This window comes from Rhinichthys klamathensis, unplaced genomic scaffold (assembly GCF_029890125.1).
Source record: "Rhinichthys klamathensis goyatoka isolate OS25496 unplaced genomic scaffold, OSU_Roscu_1.1 h1tg000473l_1, whole genome shotgun sequence".
NCBI lineage: Eukaryota > Metazoa > Chordata > Actinopteri > Cypriniformes > Leuciscidae > Rhinichthys > Rhinichthys klamathensis.
In genome coordinates this window covers 348,302-370,414 of record NW_026606961.1, presented here as the reverse complement: position 1 = coordinate 370,414, position 22,113 = coordinate 348,302, and the positions used below count along the sequence as shown (strand labels likewise).

Genomic DNA, 22,113 nt, shown 5'->3' with positions numbered 1-22,113 from the left:
GTAATTTAATTCTCAAAACCTAATGTGATAACAGTTTTACCCAGATGAGTGTGTTTAAACAGGGCTGGGGAAACTATAACACTGCAGGTATATATAACACTGTAGGTATATGATAACTCTCTGAGTGTGTGTTTATGTGGAGTTAGTGATAGCTTTAATAGAGTTGGCGTGTGTGTGTTACCTGGTTGAGTACTTCTCTGGCCGGCAGGCTGCTCTGCCTTTGAACGTCACCCCCTGCTTGTCTCACTCCTGAAGTGGAGGAAGACCTGCCAAGGCGACCCAACTCTATAAAAGATCATAGACACAGAGTCAAGTTATTATTTTGCAAGGTTAAGTCTCAAGAAGTCAAATCTAAAATACTGTCGTGCTCAAAAGTTTACATACACCTTGCAGAATCTGATTATACAAAAGTCATGTTATTTTTTTATTTAGTACTGTCCTGAATAAGATATTTTACATAAAATATTTGCATATAGTCCACAAGACAAAAAAGCTGATTTTATAAAAAATGACCCCGTTCAAAAGTTTACATACCCTTGATTCTTAACTTGCACTTTTAATAATGGAAATAGTCACATAGTTTTAACCTTACATGAATCAGTTCCTATTGCCATCTTTTAGAAAGCAGAATTAATATGTTTAAAATGTACATGACAGCATTCAAGAGCACGGAGGGGGATATCACTAAGGAATTATGCTCGCTGATAGCATTGTTCATATAAAGGAATTATGCAAATAACGCAATAGAGCTGACGTGGACAAAAATTAAGGCTGATGAAATTTGTATGTTGCAGTTCCGTAAGGTTGTGGAGGATGGGATGCAGTACACCATGATCTGGCATGCTTGACGTGCATGCAGGGACTGTGCAGCATCACGCCACCACTGCAATCCAGCCACCTAAAATTCTTTAAAAATGCAGAAAGGATATGTGCTCGTTTATAACACTCTTATCCTTCGTTATCATAATTTGATGAATTATTGCTGCCTTGATGAATAGAAGCAGTACACAAACTGTTTCTACAGATAATAATCAAATTCAGCCTGCTTTCCACCCTACTTTCCACTAAAAGCGCAACATTAATTGCAGCAAGCAAATAGCGCTGACGTCTGCAAATTCGTTGCATTCTATAATGAACCTCATTTGCATTGAAAGCAGGTGTGTTTGCATTGTAAAAATTACACTGACTTAATTTAAAAGTGCATTGCACAGTGTAATGCATATATTGCTTGGCTAAGTTAGACTGTGTGTGGTATGTGAATTAAATGCATGATATTCACTGCACATGCATGACTCAAGTGTTTAGTCAATTCACTCAGGAATATATCATGGAAAACAGTGGCGTAGCATTTGAGGCACATCCACGGGGCAAGTCCGGGTGGGGGGGGGGTGGGGGGGGCTTGGGTTGATTTAGTGTACTTGTTTAATTACTCATTTATTTAATAATGACGAGATGAGAGCTGAATCTACTTCAACATGCTGATAAGGATATATAACGGTCTTAATTTATTTGCTTAATATTTCTCTTGTGGCCCATAAGTAGTGAAAAAATGAGAAGAGAAGTATTTATGTCAAACAAGTTGTTTTTGAAATGATGAGTAAGCTAATCTTACTAAGCTTTTATTTTCCTTATGGTTATGGTTATGGGGTGATGCACTATAAAATTAGGGCAAATGAATTGTAATATTAATTTAAAGCTCCAGTCCGTAACTTTTTTAAGTTAAAAATAATCCAAAATAATTATATTAAAAAAAACTTATTCTGCCAGTGGTCAAAACTATCTGCTTGCCATAGCTAGATTCAAAACGGTTAGCTTGTAATAATGATTTTAATTCCAGTGGTACTGGTGGGTTTCCGCGGGAAATTCGAGCATGTCTTTGCGTCATTACGTCACACCCGTACACATAAAGAAGGAGTTTCGGCTAGCCGGCTATACTGCGCGTGACGAGATGTTTAGATGTATAGGCTTTTCTCGCAGCACTTTACATTATTAAACTTATGGCATCCAGAAAGATCCAAACAACAATCATCAGTGTCAACTGGAGATTCAGCAGTAATAAAACCCAAAAGACTTCGTACTTCGGATTTAAGGTGGCTAGAGAAAGAGAAAGAAACCGTCTCATGCGAACACAAGGATTTAAACATCGGCGGGGCTTTTGAAAAGTGCGTGAACTCCGTGTTTTGAAGGGGTTCAAAACGGAAGAAGAGACGGCTTTTTTCTGCTGAACAAGTAAGACATTTCAATAGTTCAATCGTGTAACAGTACGTTTTCTTAATTCACACAGTTATGGAGTTTCCTTGTTGTGCCTTTCTCGTTTTGCTATTATGGAGAATATGAATTCTGAACTACACAGGTAACCATAAAACACATTAAATTTAACATTAGTCACGCAATGCTGATGTGATGTTGTTAACATGAACAATTTGAGAACAAAGTAGGCTATAATTTGAACGGTTGCTGTAAATCGCGTTGATTAAATCTAACGAAGCTTATCATGTCGAATGCTTTTTCCCCCTTAGTTGGTCAGAACAAAAATGGATTTTACTTACTTGTTCAGAAGACATTTTCTTATGAAAATTCTTATGTTGGTCAAACTTTCAAAAAGTGAATCTGTGATTCTGTATGACAGTATCCACACAGCGCGGTGACTGACAGCAGCACTCGCCTCAAAGCACTGTGTTCATCCGCGCTGTTTCATGCCGATTTACAACCCACGTAAAGATGATAATTCCGCGAATCACTGCAGTTACAGATTTCGAACAGAGAGATGGCGACAAAGAGGAAAAGATACGGACTGCAGCTTTAATAATAAAAGTAGTAGTAGTAATAATAATAATTTAATACAATAATTGGAAATGCTAAATCCTCTTGATAAGGCCGATAGCCGATGCTTTTGACAATATCTCTGGCTATCGTCAATACATGCTATCATCGTCTATCAGCGCAACCTGGCACGGTTTTTGCGGGGCCCTCCAACAAGAGGGGCCCCCCTGCAGTGCGTGCCCGTCCGCTACGCCACTGATGGCATACAGTTATCAATTCTTAAATATCCAATAATATCCCATAACTGTGACAGGTACTGCAGCTAGTTAGCTAGGAATATTTGTTCTGCTTAGATAATTGTGTAACATGATTTTTTCATTATGGTTTAAAACTTTATTTTCAATGACATTATAGCTATCTTATTATTCTTTAATGAAATCTGATGCTTTTCAAACAAATCAATGCACACTGATCCTGGCAGCCATATGAGTTAACATCAAATTACATCTTATAAAGCAACTAACCTTTTCAATCAGTTGTTAATGAGCTAAGTCTACAAATGTTTTATCTCTAACCTAAACACGCTTGATCTATATCTAGAGTTTTAACTACTGAGGTCATGGCAGAAAGCCTGTGCTAATGTCATTTCAATTGGATCTCACCTCCATTGCGGCATGCTGGGAAGGTTTGGCAGGGTAAGGGCAGGCCCGCTCGTATCAGTCCTCTCAACCCTGGTGGTCCATCCGCCCCAGCCAAGCTCTCGCTGTGTCTCCCTGTTGCCCGCACAGGTATTCCAGAGTGTCCGCCACACCGCATGGCTGCTAGGTCATCCCTCTCTCTCCTCAATAGAGCATCAGCACTGCCATTCCACACACCTCCATCTTCCTCTACAGAGCATTAGAGAGAAAAACACAATTAAACATCTACGATAGTACAATAGAAAGAGAACCCCCTCAATAATCATCCCTCATACTCATTCCGCCCTCCCTACAACCATTACTCACTCTCAGTGTCTCGGCTCCCATGACTGAATGATAATTTTCGGTGCATGGGCCAGTAAGCTTGTTCTTCTGTGAGCCCCAAGGCAGCTGCGCTCTCCCAGGGAATGAACCCGGCCTTGGCCTGCAATGCCTGGGCTGCAGATCCAGTTTTAGTGGGGTCTGTGTGCAAGGATGGCAACTGCAAGCCCCCGCGCAAGCTATCATAGGCAGGCGGTCGGCGGAAGCCAACCGAGGGGTAGGTCCAAAGCAGGGGGCTGTCAGAGGGGGGAGGTTTGTAAGCAGGAAGACCATGGGACAAGTGCGGGGTGTGTGACCGGTGCATGTGAGAGCGAGATGGAGGGCGCTGAGTGGAGGAAGAAGAGGAGGAAGGTGGCGTGGCGGCTGTGGACAATGACGGTTGACTCGACGTTGGAGTGGTGCTAGTGCCGGTTTGAGAAGTGTGTGTGTATGTGTTTGAGGAGGGGGTCTCAGAATGACTGGAAGATGGTGTGCTGCTCAGGTCTCTCTCTCGATCACGATCTCTCTCTCGATCACGATCCCTCTCTCGGTCCCTTTCCCTCTCAGATTTTTCAGACTTGAGCAGGAAGCTGACAGACTTGCCCTCCTTAGGCTGCGTTTGCGTCTGGGTGGAGGACTGTCCTGATCCCTTGCCCACTAACGACATCTCTTTCTCAGGCTTGCGGTAATGGTGATAGTGGGAAGGCCTGTGGTGAGGGTGGTGATGATGATGATGGTGGGAATATGGAGAGGAGGACTTCGATGAAGGAGGAAGAGGAGTAGAATGACTGCGGGCTCTGAGTCCCGGTGTGGGTCCCAGCTGTCCTTCCCTCCTCTCCTTCTCTCGTTCTTTCTCAACTCCAGTGGAATCTTTGGAAGTGCTGGTGAAGCTTGTGCTGGAGGAGGTGCTGGTAGATGCTGGCAGGCTGGAGGCTGATTGCACGCTGATCTTAGCCGAGCTGGTCTTATGTTGAGCCCCTATCCCACTGGAGGCAGCGGCCGGCTGGGGAAAAGCTAGGAGAGGAGGCTTGTGTTGAAGTAAGTTAGGGAAGGGTGCTGGGATCTTACTGGAGCTGGGCTCATGTTCAGACTTGGACCCTGGCAGCAAGAAGGGTGTGGGAGCACGGGGAGGGTGTGGTGATGAGGAGAGGGCTTGAGGTACGGGAGTGGAGGATGCAGAGGAGCAGGACGAAGGCAGAGGAGAGGAGTGAGAGATTGAGACGGTAGCTTTAGGCTTGGAAGAGGTGCAGGCTGGAGAAGAGGAAGAGGGGCGTGGAAGCGAGGAAGAGGTGGAGGCCGAGATGGTGGAGTGGTATGCTTTAGAGGACTTCATCCGCTCATGTTTGAGTGGCAAGCGGCGGTGGGCTTCTCGAGTTTTGTCGTCTGGTAAGGGGTACTTCATCTCTTCGTAAATGGCCTCTCCTTGGTCTGAGTCAGAATCAGGCGTGGTGGCAGAGGGCGTGAGTGGGTGAGGAGTCGGGGCGTTGTGAGTCTCTCGGGTGAAGACCTGGCCCACCATCTCAATGTAAACCGGCTCGTCATCTCCACCCTCGCCCCGTGGAGAGGGCTCAGAGCTCTGGAAGGGAAGGGGTGTGGTTGGGGCTGGGACCCGAGGAGGCGGGGGGTCAAAGGAGAGCTGTGTGCTTGGACTCCGTTTGGGCTTCAACGGAGGGACCTTTCGTCCTGACATTTCACCTGAATCAGATTTTTTCATTGCTGTTTAACAGAGAAAAAAGAGTGACACAGAGTGAGAGAGAGAGGACATTTTTACAGAGACCACATGACAGGTGTGTACAGCTTTCTGGTTTCATTAAATCAAATGTGACTCGTTTTACTTTTATTAATACATGTTCTTATTGTACATGATTTTATTCAAATTAAAATTGCATCTTTTCTTTTTTCTAACAATGAATCAAAATGATACTGAAATACAAAAGAAGCTGCTTTCATAGATCTTATGAATAAAATAATTTCCTGAGCCAGAAAAATAACACTCATTATCATACATTTTTAAGTATTCTAATCGAGACAATTAGAAAGCCGAACCAAGGCCCAAATTACAATTTCTGTACAGATAAAAATTGAAGTTATCTTTGATTCAAATCAATTCCATAATAGTTCAATCGAAAATATATATTAATGACTAACAATATACTGTCAGGAAACAATGGATGGTTTAATAGTCATGAGTCATTAGCACTTATAATTAAGGACAAGGGAGTTTCCCAGTTCAAAATTCCTGGCAACAAATATTTTAAAATAATTCACAAATTTAGATGCAAGGTTATGTTACATGTCAGACGGCTCCTTATTGATATCCGAATCATCAGAGTTACAGAAATTTATGAGAACTTCCTCTACTCAAGAATCATCGCTGGTCAAGATTTTTTTTTTTTTTTTAATCGAATCACATCCCTAATTTTAGCGTGAATATACTATTGATTTGCTCACTTACCATTCCGCTTCTCTGGGTGTTTGGGTGGGTGATTGGGAGGTGGAGGTGGCGGAGTGTCAGGTGGTGCGTGGACCCCACGGGAAGGGTGCTCCTGGTGGCCCGTAGAACTGAGACGAGTATTGGGGTGGCGTTTAGGCTTGGTTGGGGGACAGCGGGATGAATTCGACTGGTTTTGAGGGTCTGAGTCTGGATAATATCCATTCTCAAGCTCCTCTCCCTCACCGGTGCCCACAGCATGACAGGATTGAGAGCGTGGTGCCATGGCAGCAGCACAAGAGTGAGGCGACAGGTCCTGGGACGCTGGCATCGTCATAAATCCCATTCGGAAATGGCGCCGAAATGACGCCAGATCCCGAACCTTCCCGACTGTTGCAGAGGAGGCATCTTTATAGCTGGAGCTATGGGAGATGGGAATACAGAAAGAAAGATCAGGGAATGAGAGAAGAAAGGAATTGTTTCTTTGTGGAGAGATTCTTTATGAGATAAGAATAATACATTTGTTTTTCATTGTGCTGTAGGCCTCCCACTTTCTCCTCTTTTCTCTCCCTCTCTCCTTATTTCAACTGATAAAGGCTCTATTAATAGCTCACAGTCAATTTCATTTTTGTCTCTACAGCCCCTGTTATTCACTCTCATCCTTTGCTCATTTCCGGAGTTAATACATCCCCCCTACTACTGCACAGTCAAACAGACCAATACAAATAATATGTACACTCTGTGTCATAACAGAAATTTTCCATTGACTTATATTGTTTAATGTTATAGTTAATGATTTCTGTATTGTAAACCTAAACCAAACCCTCACAGGCATATGTTTTGATTTTCATTAAAATAATATTTAATATGTTCATTATGCATTTTTTTTGTAGTTCCCACAATGTAGGCATTTTCAGGTTTTACTATCCTTGTGAGGACACTTGGTCGCCCCACACACACACACGCTCGGGATGAATGATGAGAGAGGAAACAGTTCATGCCAGCCTGTGAGAGACCCAACAGCCTCCTTTACCCTCCCATCCTTCTCTTCTCCTTCATTTTCCTCAGGTCCCCTTCCGTCTTTCTTATTCTTTCATTGTTTTTTTTTCATCTTCTCCCTCTTCAATTCTCTTAAAGTCAGCATAAAATCACAATTCACCCTATCTATTTTCTAAATTCATGTTATAGATGTGAACAATCTATCCATGTATATGTTTATTTTATTTATTTATTTAAAAATGTATTTATTTAAAAGTCTTAACAGGACCTTCCGGTTTAACAACACACTTCTCTCTGGTGACGTACTGTATGCAGGACTTATCCGATCATTTTAGTCCCTCGATAATCCTTTACACGTCACAAAATGGAAGAAAAAATCTAACGTTTCTTTTTCATTGCGACTTTATATCCTGATTTCTTAGGGATAGTTCATATAAAAATGGTTGCCCTATTCCTTTAATATTTCCTCATGACATGTTTGCAAGCATTGTTTAATCAGCTGATCTTTTGCCCTCTTTCCCAAAACAAAAAAAAAGACTTTGTCCACGGGCCCTGTCTTTCCTTTCATCCCTCTCTCTGCATCTTTTCTTATTCTCCTGAATCTACTAGTATGCTCTCCCTGTTTCCAAGGCAACTAGCCTGTCATTTGTTTATTGTTTGCTGATTTTTTTCACTAAACACACAAATACAGAGCACACACTGGCATATGTGCATGCATGTATACACACACACACACTAATTCAGGTGTGGCCAAGCAGTATATTGTGGGTGGTAAATAGTGGGTTGCCATTTGTACACACACACACACTGAAAGAGAAATTAATCACTAATGCTGTTTTCTGGTGATGGGGTGAGTTAGTAGATTATTTGGAGATATTTAGAGATATAGATGTTTTTCCTTGCAAAAGAAACACCCAGAGGAAACTGATATTGCTCTTTTTATATCTCAAGACTTAATTGAGTTTAAACCACTGTAAGTATCAAGTGTTTTCTAGATGTTCTTTGAATGAAAAATGAGAACAGAAATGAGACAATTCTTACAGCAAAAATATAGAGAATTAAAGCTGCAAGCAGCATTTAGCGGTGTTCAAGCAGTTAAGCCCTTTTAGCACATAAGCATTAAAGACATTTAGCAAGCATGTAACCACTGACATAATAGATGGAAAACCGTTTACCATGATTTACCATGATACTAGCATGATTTACCATAATTTTACCATGATTAACCATGTTCTAGTATGATTTACCATAGCTTTACCATGATTTACCATAGTTTTACCATGATTTACCATGTTCTAGTATGATTTACCATGAATCTAGCATGATTCACAATGTTCTAGTATGCTTTACATGATTTACCCTGTTGTAGCATAATTTACCATCGTTTACCATGATTTACAATGCTCTGGTATGAATTACCATGAATCTAGCATGATTTACCATAGTTTTACCATGATTTACCATGTTCTAGAATGATTTACCATGAATCTAGTATGATTTACCATAGTTTTACCATGATTTACCATGTTCTAGTATGATTTACCATGAATCTAGCATGATTCACAATGTTCTAGTATGCTTTACATGATTTACCCTGTTGTAGCCTAATTTACCATCGTTTACCATGATTTACCACGCTCTGGTATGAATTACCATGAATCTAGCATGATTTACCATAGTTTTACCATGATTTACCATGTTCTAATATGATTTACCATGAATCTAGTATGATTTACCATAGTTTTACCATAATTTATCATGTTCTAGTATGATTTACCATGAATCTAGCATGATTCACAATGTTCTAGTATGCTTTACATGATTTACCCTGTTGTAGCATAATTTACCATCGTTTACCATGATTTACCACGCTCTGGTATGATTTACCATGATTCTAGCATGATTTACCATAGTTTTACCATGATTTACCATAGTTTTACCATGCTTTACCATACTTTTACCATGATTTACCATGTTCTAGTATGATTTACCATGAATCTAGCATGATTTACCATAGTTTTACCATGATATTCCATTTTGTAGTATGCTTTACATGATTTACCCTGTTCTAGCATGATTTGCTTTAGTTCAGAATGTTGTTGAAACTCAAGGCTGTTAAAATGAAAGTGAGCCAATAAGTGGTCTTCTACTGCCCTCTGCTGGCCACTCTACTTATTAATAAAGTCTTTTTGCATTCATATCTAGACACACACACACACACACACACACACACGTCATTATGAAAATATATGAAATGCTTATAGACCATTCAAATATGTCTTTGCAAGCTATTAATCAGATTATTCAGGATTTATTCAGAAACATGGGACTACACACACACATTCTGTTGTAGATAAAGTGATTTGAACTGTCTGTCATTCAGGATTAACATTTGTCTGTGACACAATGCTTCAATAGATGAATTTTGACAAAATGTGAGTGTAAATGTTAAAATAGTGATTTTATAAACTCTAAATAAGAATTATAGAATATTAGTAGTTAGTAGCATGACAAAATGACTATTTTAAACAGCAGGGGGCAGTAGAATACCACTTATTGGCTTAATATGCCATTATGTTATAACTTTAACCGTTTTAACTGTTATAGATGCATTATTTCTTATCTTATTTAGAGTCACATGTTCTGACTTGTTTTTAAGAAGAAAACAAGAAGCTTAAGAAGCTTTCTTGGTCAAGGCTACATATTGAAGTGACCCTATTATAGCCATCCAAATGAAGAAGTTATAACTTTTCTGATAATTATTTATCTAGAGAGTCCAGATAATTGTACTGCACTGATTTTGAACATTATGATATAAATATTATATGATCATAGATGGAACACACCACTTACAGCCAATACAGGCAATTTACCATAGGAAATACATGGTTTTAAAGCTTTTCAACAGTTATAGCGCCACCTATTGTCCGATCTCCATGAAACTTTGCATGCTTCCTCAGCATGTTATGTCACATATGCTCACCAATTTTTGTGAAGTTCTGAGTTTTTATTTATGATTTATAGGCTTTTGAGTGTGTTTTGACACGCCCCTTTTTGTAAATTATCTTGTTATAATGAACCAAATGGCAAAGTTCAACTTTTTTTCGATAATTATTGATCTAGAGAGTCCAGAGAATTGTACTGCCCTGATTTTGAACATTATAATATAAAGATTATATGATAATAGATGGAAAAGACCATTTACAGCAAATACAGGCAATTTACCATAGGAAATACATGGTTTTAAAGCTTTTCAACAGTTATAGCGCCACCTATGGTCCGATCTCCATAAAACTTTGCATGCATGTTCATGATGTTATGTCACATATGCTTACCAATTTTTGTGAAGTTCTGAGTTTTTATTTATGATTTATAGGCTTTTGAGTGTGTTTTGGCACACCTATTTTCATAAATGATGCTGTTATAGCAAAGCAAAGGGCAAAGTTCAACTTTTTTTTGATAATTATTGATCTAGAGAGTCCAGAGAATTGTCCTAGACTGGTCTGGTTCCGATCGGGTGAAAAACCAGGGACTAGTTCGCAAAAGTAGGTTTTTAACATATTCGTGAATATTTAATGAACGGTTTGATTGACAGCAATGGTTCTAGAGGCAAAGTTGTTCATCATGAGGAGATCTATCAAATTATATGCATTTTGTGGGGATGTGAGCAACACCACGTGATTACAGAGCCGTAAAACTCGTTAGCGCCAACTAGTGGCCGATTTCTTTCAAAACTCTTACAGACCTCTTGGGCCATGAGTCGAACATGCCCATCGAGTTTCGTTCCGATTGGCCTCCGTTAACCTCGTCTCATAGGGGCTCAAACTTCATTGGTCGATGGCGGCCATGTTTTTTAAGATACGCCAATGTCCTCATAGACATACATGGGGCCTTGGACCAAGACACTGCATACCAATTTTCAAGTCAATCGGACTAACGGTCAGTCCTTTATATGTTTTTTTCATGTTATAGCGCCACCTAGTGTTCGATCGTCGCGATATTTTTACTGTGACCTCAGATTGAAGTCATGCACACGTGTACCAAGTTTGGTGAACCTACCTAATTTACTTCTGGAGTTATAGCCATTTTAGTAAAATAGGCTCCTCCCACAACGTTCTTTTAGCGCCCCCTAGCGACCGGAAATCGAAATTTCAACTTTTTTTCGATTATAATTTATATTCAGACTCCACAGAACATTTGTGCACTGGTTTGGTTCCGATCGGGCGAAAAATCAGGGACTAGTTCGCAAAAGTCGTTTTTTGACAAAATTCAAAATGGCGGAAAATCTATCATGACGGAAATGAAATCGGAGATATACGTTTTTTAAGTCAGGAGTCCAGCTTTCCAATGATATAAGACACTTGAGTCTACGACTTACGGTCTAGGAGTTATGAGCAGTTTTGCGCAATTGGTTGCTATAGCGCCACCTATGGGCCAATCGGGCTCATAATTTGATAAGCTCTCCTCGATTTTTGTACTACCATCTGACAAAGTTTCAAGTCTCTAGCATTTACGGTTTGGGCTGCACGATGCGTTTTACGGCGGAAGAATAATAATAAAAATAATAAAAATCAGTACAAATACAATAGGTTTTCAGCACTTCGTGCTTGAACACCTAAATATAAATAATGTGGATACGATTAAAACATACTGTAGACAATTTGGTATTTTCAAGCATTTGATGAGAAATGTTTGATTTCATACTAAAATTATGAAAAAAAAAAAAAAAACTAAACTAAACTAAAGGAAAGTCTCCATTCAATCTCAAACAATTACAGCTATTAAAGAAATCTCTTTTGTGATCATGTTTTTTCTTCCTATGCTCAACTGTTATATTAGAAAATCACGAACTTCCTCCTGTCAACTTTTAAGATGTGTAAACATTGTCCAGAGTCCACCGTGTCCCCCTGCTCTGACCTTTATGAAGGTTGATGTGCACAAAGTCCAGATGGAAGCGACTCATCAATACACTGTTCTGCAGTGTGTGTGTGTTCATGTGTGTGTGAGTCTCTGTTGTCAGGCAGAAGGCAGAGAAGATGCTGAGCTAGTAGAGTGTGACACACACGAACAGAAATGAACAGCACCACAGGATATGATGTGCAGGCAGGGGACATGGCATATGAGTTGGCAATGGAGACTTCCAGGTATAATCTGGACAAAAAGACCAGAATGGGTTTAATCATCCCATCATAAAATCCATGAAAGACACACAGTTTCAGCTGCACACACCATAGTAACATATTCAGAACAAACCACTGGACTGAATTATTTTCTCTCATTGTGCGATGTTTAATTTAGGATGTTTTCCAAACTCAAACTCCTGGAATTTCACTTGTCCACAACAAATTGGTGACTGAAACAAAATATTGTACACTACCGTTCAAAAGTTTGGGGTCGGTAAGATTTTAAAAATGTTTTCGAAAGAGGTCTCTTATGCTCACCAAGGCTGCATTTATTTGATCAAAAATACATTAAAAACAGCTATACTGTGAAATATTATTACAATTTAAAATAACCATTTTCTATTTGAATATATTATCAAATGTAATTTATTCCTGTGATGGCAAAGCAGAATTTTCAGCATCATTACTCAATGTATATTTCTTATTATTATCAATGTTTAAAACCTTTTTTTCAGGATTCTTTGAGGAATAGAAAGTTCAAAAGAACAGCATTTATTTGAAATCTTTTGTAACAACGGTACTGTCACTTTTTTTTCAATTTAATGCGTCTTTGCTGAATTAAAGTATTAAATTATTTTTTTTAAATTACTGACCCCAAACTTTTGAACGGTAGTGTACTAAAATTTTATGCTAATCACTGTACAAAATAAATGCTATGGTTTGTAACCCATTTGTGCCAAAGAATTTGGGATGTTAAAATACGTCTGCTTAAAAGCGATATGAGAGCGAACAGACTGACAGTCATATGAGGTTTTCTCTCATAGCTGAGGATTTTGGGTTGTTCGCTTTTATTTGACACGATGCTTCACATGGCAGAGTGAAAGCTCAAAGGTACGGGGAACTGAAGCGATTTCGTCTGCTCTATTTCTGTTGTTTTGCTTAAGGCTGCACAACATGTGGCTCTTACATGGCTTTCTCTTTGCATTAGAGTCCAGAATCAGTTTACTAACATACTAAATGATTCACTTGATTCATGCATTCATTTACTGCCACTCATATGCAAAGACTGACAGCAAGATGCGAGAAAAGCAGAGGGGAACAGGAAGAGATGGATAAATGAATGAGAATCATCTGCATTCAGCAGCAGAGAGGAGGATGGAGGGATTGAGTGGGAGGACGAGAGAGGAAGTGAACAGATCCTCCAGACAGAAAGCGAGCATGCGTGGGTGACCTCTTGTGTATCTCTTTACGTCTGTAAACGGGAGAGAAATAGCTGGAAGAAGATTGAGATCACTGCTTGAAGATACTGTGCATGTATCAAAGCATGTTTGATGTGACAGCACATGTCTGTCTGCATGTGTGAGCAGTTTATAATAAAAGCAGGCGTGTTTGTCTAAGCTCAGGATGTGTTGTGGGTTCTGCGTGTGTCATGAATGTAGAACACAGAGCGGATGAAAAGAGCTTTGATGTCCATTTGCACAGGTGTCAGAGACAATCATCTAAATGCATTCTCCTCTTCATCCAGAAACACAGAGATGGAGAGAGAGGGGCTGCAATCAATCCTGCCCAGCTAAAAGGAATTAAAGATGGAACAAAGCACTTAAAAGAACACAGTTGAAGATGTAAACAAAGCATTGCAGAATATGGTAATATACAGACTTACATATGAAACTGAATGTGTCTTAAAGAAGAAATGTGGATTTAGGACAGGAAATCACAGCTGACATGACACACGCACACGCACACACACACACACACACACACACTCACACTCACACTCACACTCACACTCACACTCACACTCACACTCACACTCACACTTACTAATTGGCAATATTCCATAGACTTCTTTTCTGATTAGCTCACTACTAGTATTTAAAGTTAAACGTACTGAAACCTAACAGAATTTTTCCTTTCTGAATTTTTACAATAAACTTTATTTACAAAGTTTTTTTCTTTTCTTTTCTTTTCTTTTTTTGCCCCCAAAAGGAGTTTTTGTCTGATTTAGCCCACTTCTGGGTACAAATTTGTCCCCAAAATATGGTTAAGTAGGTACACACATTTACAAAATAAAAAGGAGTGTTTTTATTTTGTGGGATGCATGATATTAATAGCAGTTAATATCAGTTTTAGGTTATCAGTCTCGTTTGATATTGTATATTTTATTGTTTATCTTTGTGATCATCTAATGCTAACTTAAAGTTAATCTTTACAAACACTAATACATTTAATAATGCTGTTAAATGTAATCTTGTGTATAAATGTCAAAATGAATATCCATTTTTCATGCATTATGTTGTGATGCCTAAATTCACTTGTCACATTTACAAGAAGTGATTTTATTTTTTAGTATTTTATTTTAAATTATTTAGATAAAATACAGAAATTTAATACTAACAATTTCTTGGTTATTATCCATAAGATGAAAATAATTATTGGCCAGATTTGTAATATCAGTGCATGATTCACCTGTTGATACATATAAACAATTAATTAAAACAAATATACAAAATCAACTTCTTATAATTTAAAGTTAACAAGTTAAAAGCAAAAAAAAAAAAAAAAAACAGAATAAATTGATATGGCTAATTATATTTATTTGTAAGATAATTAAACAAAAAGTCTGTTTTCAAAATGTCCAGCTGCTGATCCACTGAGACACCAGAGGGGCAGATTGTGTTGAATATATCCTGCTCTCTCCCTCCTGTCTCTCAGACGAAAGGAAGATTTGGATGCTTTGCATAAAATATGAAAGACAAATGTCTCTATTTCGAGTTAAGACTTCTCTTAATCGTGTCCTATTCCTCCATTTCGTTCTCTCTCTCTTCTCCTTGATAATCTTTTTCATTCTATACGCTCCTTCAGTTTCAACTTTTTCTCACCTTCTTTATCACATCAGGATTTTACTAATCTTCCTCTCACCTCCTTCTTTCCTTTACCTTTCATTTAAGCACTGCAAAGCATCTCTGTAACCCCCTCTATCTTTCTCTCTCCTCACATATTCCTTTATTCTCCTACAGCAGGCTCACAGACTTCTTTCATTCTGATTATTGTCTCTCTTTTACCTTTTCTTGCCCTCCTGATCTCTGTGTCTCCAGTCCAGTCGACTTTTGCGGTACAACAGGTTCATGTTGCCACGGGGATGCTCCTCCTCACAGCCAATAACAGCGCAGTGCAGCCACTGGCCCCGCCTCTCTATGTCACGCAGGAAATTCTCCACCGCCACATCCTGGGCGGAGCCAGAGCTCATGGTATAGAGAACCAATCAGGAGCAGGGGAAGGTATTTTAAAGCTTTCCCCCGTCCCGGTTACCTGTAAAAGAGGGAAATGCAGGCACTTGGTTAAAGGGGTACCTCTGGCAAAATGAGCTTTCAATAAAACATGGCTAACTTCAACACCCATAATGCACTGGGCATATTGCCATCCAAGGCCACACCCACCAGTCCGCTATGGATACGCTTGACAAGAGTCAAATACCACCTTGCTTTAGTAGGAAATACAAAATTTGAGTCGTAATGGTGTCGACTTGTATTGTTCCCGGGTGCAAGAATTCAAAGAGTAAACATTTAGCGGGAGTGAAGCACCAGGGAAGAATCTAGCGCGTTGTAAGGATTACAGAGAGAATGGCACGGCTGAAAATCTGAAAAAAAAACCCGTGTTGATGACCACACAAATAGTGTTTTTGATCAAAAGGAGGGGAAAACCTGAAAGACACTACCGTTCTGTCAGTTCCGCTCAATCTGCGAAAGCAAAACACCGTCGCGTACAGATAAGAAAGCTTTTGCCATAGTGTTCCATTTTTTCTATAATACTATTTTAAGAGCAGACGAAGTATCACTTCAAGTGATAAACCTACCCTTACAATAACTGTTCTGTCAATCCGACTGTCCGTGGGCGGGGATACAAAAATGCGGAAGTATAATCTGTAGTTTTCACGAAAGCTCTTGAGTTTTGAACCGTCAATTAAATGTAAATGTCAATTTCTCGGTTCAGGTAACACGGAGAACGAGTAAACATTGTTCATTTATATATACATACTGACAACAATACAAAGAAGGTTGAAAATCGGTTACACTTTAATAGTTTACATATTCAATTGTATGCAAATTAATTCCAATCTTTCTGATAGCATAAAATCCCAACCGTCCAGATGAACTGAAACACAGCACAGATGCTTGGAGGAAGTGCTTCACTCAGCGTTCTTTACATCTATACTCTGCATTCCCTAGTGCTGTTCATATTGTTCTTGGAAAAGGAAGACAGTTTGGACTAAGTGTCCATAATAGAGGCTATAATTAGGGGGGGGGGGGGGGGGGGGGTAAGCATTTCATTCCTTCCCTAAAAAAAATCATTAGAAGCTTCATTTTCATGCTCTACTCCCTTTTCAGTTCCCTCAATTTTTGACCAAATAATTTACTAGAGGGGAAAAAACAATTAAATTCAATGATTTGTGATTCGCTAATTAACTACATTTATACAAATTATGAACCAGTTTGACTAAACTTTTCGTTATTTGAAAAGAAGCTGAAATAAAATACAATGCAAATTTTAGAAAAACTATTATAATTTTAAAATATTAAAAAGTATTAAATGTGAAAAAAACTAAAACTAAAAACTAGGGCTGTCAAATGATTAATCACGATTAATCACATCCAAAATAAAAGTTTTTTTTTACATAATATATGTGGGTGCACTGTGTATAATTATTTTGTATATATATAAATACACACACATGCATGTATATTTAAGAAAAAAATATTATTTATATATAAAATATTTATATTTATATATAATATAAATTATATATAAATCTATATACAGTATATACATGAAAATATTTCTTAAATATATACAAGCATGTGTGTGTATTTATATATATAAAATAATTATACACAGTGCACCCACATATATTATGTAAAAAAAAATTATTTTGGATGTGATTAATCACGATTAATCATTTGACAGCCCTACTAAAAACAAAACAATGAAAATTTTAAATGTTGCCTTGGTAGCTAACTGAAATAAGTTGAAGTACTACAAAAAATAGACTATCTAATCTGTGCTAGAATACCAACTGGAAAACACTTACATTTATCTTAAAATAGTTTTCACACTTTTGCCTTCAGAGCTGTCTTGCACATTTACACATTACACATGCAATGTATAAGGAGGGAAAATTTCAGGTTGTGACTTAAAATGATCACCACTGCACTTTCATCTTCATCTTTATCACAGCGGACTGTAAAGGGCATGTGGGCCTTTAGAGGAAGATGATCTGAGTAAGATCAGAGGAAGATGATCTGAGTAAGAATGAGAGGCTCAGTTGGCTGCAGGCCCCAGGGCTGCCCCGGCTGTGCCTGTGTAAATCTGTGGTCTGTAATGCAGCCTGTCACATGTAGTACACAGGCATTCTGGCAGTAGAGAGAACAAGCTAGCTTGAGAAGAAGAGAGAGAGAATGAGCGTGTTCGAGCTGCTTGTTGTGGGGCAGATATTGTACAGAGTGCTCTGAGTTTGAGTGCCTGGTAGTACGAGAGAGAGCTCTGATTGGCTAAAAAGGATACAGCTGTCAACTGCTGTGCTTTTCCAGTGTTTTTCCAGGACAGTGAAAAAGGGAAAGCGCGGAAGAGGAGGAGAGATAGGGACTGAGAGAGAGAGAAAGAGAGCAATGACGAGAAGAAGGTGAGTGGGTTAGCTGAGTATGTTGCTGAATGTGCAGATATGTGTACGTCCAGCGCATCAGCAGTATTGCTATGTAACAGGAATATAGCTGGACTCCAATGTTTTCAACACAGTTTTAGTGTCGTAAAGACAACAAACACACTTAATACACACACACACAATAATGATTCATGACTCATGTGCATCCAGGCACCCACTTATGCAGTCATGCATCACTAACCAGTTCATAAAGTCAAACATGACCAAACACACATGCAATCACGCAAGCAGATGTAATTTATTTGGATCACACGGGCAGTTTTATTTCCAGTCTTTGCCTAACTCAAGGAAGAGCTATGAATGAAAAATAAATGAATTTATATAATTACTCATTAAACCCATGCCTGCAAGTTAAACTTCATAGTAAACTGGGTCAGCTCTTACAGTAGAGGGGAGCTAAAGACGAATATGGAGCAATACAGAGTGTCATAGATGAATACAGCTTATACTGACTCAAACTTTTATCCACGGCAGTTTATCTGCATCAACTGAGACACATTTACTGATACTTGACTGAGAAAACAAACTGATCAATGAACCGACAAAGCCACTGTATGGACCGATGGATAGAGATCCTGACATATTCCGGTACATTTTCATACAATCCTGCCATTAAAAATGTTAGATAAACAGCTGATTTCATCATTCCTATGCCAACAATTTATCTGTGTTAAAGGCACAATATGTACGATTTTTTTTCACCACAAGAGGGCGCAGTTTCCAACAATAACAAAGGCGTAGGTTTATGACGCAGTGATGAGCTGAATGATGGGACTTGCTGTCAAGCTGATGGATCTAATAATATTTATGGATGAGTGCAAACATTCATGTTTTTTAACATTTATGAAGCAGGTCGCGATTGCTAAAGAGACAGATATCACACGCGAGTCCCGCGGATATAAAAGAATAAGGACATTTAATTCTACCGAACTACCCCGCAAGTGCTGTATTACTCACACAGGTCAGTTTATTAGACGAATTAAACTTGTGAGGTAACGCAGCGCTGATTCACTTGGTCTAACGTTACACTATCACACTAAACGGCATTTAAATGTGTGTTGAAAGTTATAATGTTATACCACGTGTTAGTTCGTCGAAACTAGCAGTAAGCTAGATCAACATTAAAATAACATACTGACCATATTCTAACATTTCATCATGTTGAGCTAACGTTATATAACAATGATGTTTTATGTACATTTGCTCACCTGTCTAATAAAGCTGAAGCTCTGTCAAGTCCAAGTTAGTCGCGGACGTGGAGCTCTCGGCATGTCAAAAACGCCACACTGATATTGAACCTCATTTTAGTTCTCCTTGTTTGTCCCAAAGTCTGCTTGCCATGGTCTATGTTTGAAAGAAACAAGAACTGCGTGCCGCTAAACGTTACGCACTACGCAGTTGTCCACGTCTGTCGCCATGGTTACGTCATGGCTATGGCAGTATGAACGGAAACCGAGGATAGCGCGGATATTGCGTCATTGACAGGCGACATTTTTTTCCGGGACGGCCACTTATTTAAAATTGGAATTTCTCTGAAATAAAAAATCTTTGGAGGCTTTTGGGATATTGTACACAACTGCAGGAAATATATCACACTGTGCAAGTAATTTTTGGATATTTTATTACAAAATTGAGTGAGCCAAGCTTCTGGTTTCATTAACAGGGGTGTCCAATCCTGCTCCTGGAAGTTTCTAGCGATCCTAAAGACCTTCCTTGCATCCGAATATGTTAGACCAGATTATGAAGTGCATTTTTTGAAGGAAACTGTAAGATTGCAGGTTTTCTTTTTAAAATTGGTCAGTGACATGCTTTTCATAAACAAGTTTCAAGACATGGGTTTCGAATAATTTTTAGCAATGTAATGTGAAAATGGCATTTATAGTCCGAATTTCATATTTTCTTAACGTCTTGTACCGTAAAACATGGTATCACGTGGATAGGAATATGCATATGGAAATTATATATGCAGATGACGTTATGCATAGTAAAACTATAGGCGCTGTAAGCTCCATATATGTATTTATCTTCAGCTGATTTTGAGCTTGAGTTTTATAAAGGGAATTTTGTGCAGGTTCTGGTGTACGCATGGATTTATAAATCTGAAAACTTCTGTGCATATGGAAAATCTTGCTTTTGTGCATACACTTTTAGGATGTAATCTGTGGAAAGTTTTATACATGAGGCCCCTGGGTTTTATATTTCTATATGTGGCTTTGACAGCTCAGCCACATCAGTATGGTGATGCTTCAACTGAATAAAAAATACAAGGACAGATCTCTTTTTTCAGTTACCTTTCAGCTGTTTCAGATGTGAACTTTATTTTGTTCTCTACAAACAAAAAGAACTGTACAAAAATAGAGACTAAATCTGTGGGACTCAAGAAAAAGTCAAGAAAATTATCTGCAGAAATGTGTCAGGGAAGGAAAGAATGGATAAACGTTTGGAAAGTGCTCACCTTCATGGACTTCCTCTAAAATAAGTCCTCACCTAACCCGAACTCCACCTTTTAACAAACACATAATGCTCACTGCTCCATGTACAGTTGTTCTGCTGCTCTCAAAACCACTTCATGGATCTTTATAGGACTCAACAGAAGACCACAACATGCATCAGAGAAGAACATTTAAGAGAAGCAAGTACTAGTGGTAACCAGGGCTGTTGAAAAGGGGGTAAAATTGGACCTTTTGTCTTGAGTCCGGAACATTTTTTTTAATGTTCTACCTGAATAACGGGAACTATTACAAGTCAGCTGGAGGGGCTCACTCTGTTCACTCTAAATGCTCAACACATGGATCAATTATCTATCTATCCATCCATCATTTTAATTTTATTTTTTCAGCAGGCACCAAAAGTTCTCATCTTCTTTTAGTATCTACATGTTATTATTTATCTATCCATCCATCCATCCATCGCCTAGACTGGATTGCGGAGGGGGGTGGAAAGCGAAGGTTTTGTACCTGGCCCAATAATTGCTTACTGTGGCCCTGGTAGTAACATATTTGACCTGGTTCAAAACAACAAAATATCTATCTACAACTACACAAATAGAAAAAACAAAAAAAAAACAAAGGGAAAAATGTAAGGCACAGTATGTAAGTTTCACTGCTAGAGGTCGCTTATTCGAAAAAAATAAAGATACAGCTTGATGACGCAGTGACGGAGCGAGAAATCATGGGAGTTGCCGTGATCACCTTAACAGCCGTTTTTGCTTTATGGAGTTATCTTTGGCGGCAGAACCCACAGCAAACGATAATGAATAATTGTGGTCCATCACGAATGTTCAAAACAAACAACTGTGGCTTGCTAGACGCTACCAGAGACCATCGGCATTGATGCTACAACTAGTACTACTGCATTTTTCAGGAAGCCCACTGTTTCTCCATGGTTTCTACCGACAACTGAGGGGGAATATGATGCCGTTGACAGGTGACACAATTTCTCTGGATTTACACATTGTTGTAAACATTTGGAATAATGTTAGTATACAAGTCAACAAAATATACAACATTGTTCTAGTGTTTTTTGTGTGTGTGGATATTTTAATGCAAATATCTTACATATTGTACCTTTAAGTCTTTATTTCCTACTTCGGTCCAAATATGCAAAAAAAAAGTCAGAAGGTACAGTGCATATAAAGTGTAATGTTGTGTTTGATAGCCATAACTGGTAATAAAATGAAAGGCACTGTGAAAAAGGCCATCTAGCTTTTTCAAATGATGTTGGTTCATGTATAACATGTGTCAACCCCTGACTCATTTCCTCAGAAGACCTCAGTATACATAGCACACCTATCAGCATATTCCTCCACAAAAAAATTCTGCCACCACAAATCAGCAAACACATGAATGAACAGTTTAGTCTCCAAAGTATGCCCGTTTTCCACCTCCTCATCTTTCTCCATCCTCCCCCGCGTCCTCCTGCCTCCACACTCACTGCTGAAACAAACACAGAGGCAAAGTGAAACATTTTGAAAGTGGTCATTATTTGCAACTCCACCAACACTGACACTACCCACTGCATGGTCCAGTCATCCACCCCGCTGATGATGACTGTCTCAGATGAGAGCATATTCTAATTCTT

General features: G+C 38.8%; 1 protein-coding gene across 4 annotated transcripts in view; it reads right to left on the bottom strand.

Moving 5' to 3' along the window:
* Positions 1-22,113, bottom strand: part of LOC130072037 (neuronal tyrosine-phosphorylated phosphoinositide-3-kinase adapter 1) — a 51,100-nt gene that overhangs the window by 4,644 nt on the left and 24,343 nt on the right. The window contains exons 1-6 of one of the 4 annotated variants that reach the window (XM_056236919.1): positions 16,171-16,594; positions 15,380-15,626; positions 6,217-6,614; positions 3,768-5,477; positions 3,426-3,650; positions 182-285 (exon numbers count right to left, since the gene is read on the bottom strand). In XM_056236919.1, the coding sequence (XP_056092894.1) occupies positions 182-285; positions 3,426-3,650; positions 3,768-5,477; positions 6,217-6,614; positions 15,380-15,564 (2,622 nt within the window). In that variant the 5' untranslated portion in view covers positions 15,565-15,626; positions 16,171-16,594. Of the gene's footprint in view, positions 1-181; positions 286-3,425; positions 3,651-3,767; positions 5,478-6,216; positions 6,615-15,379; positions 15,629-16,170; positions 16,595-22,113 lie in introns of those variants that run through there. The other 3 variants (XM_056236921.1, XM_056236920.1, XM_056236918.1) reach the window with 3 other exon arrangements.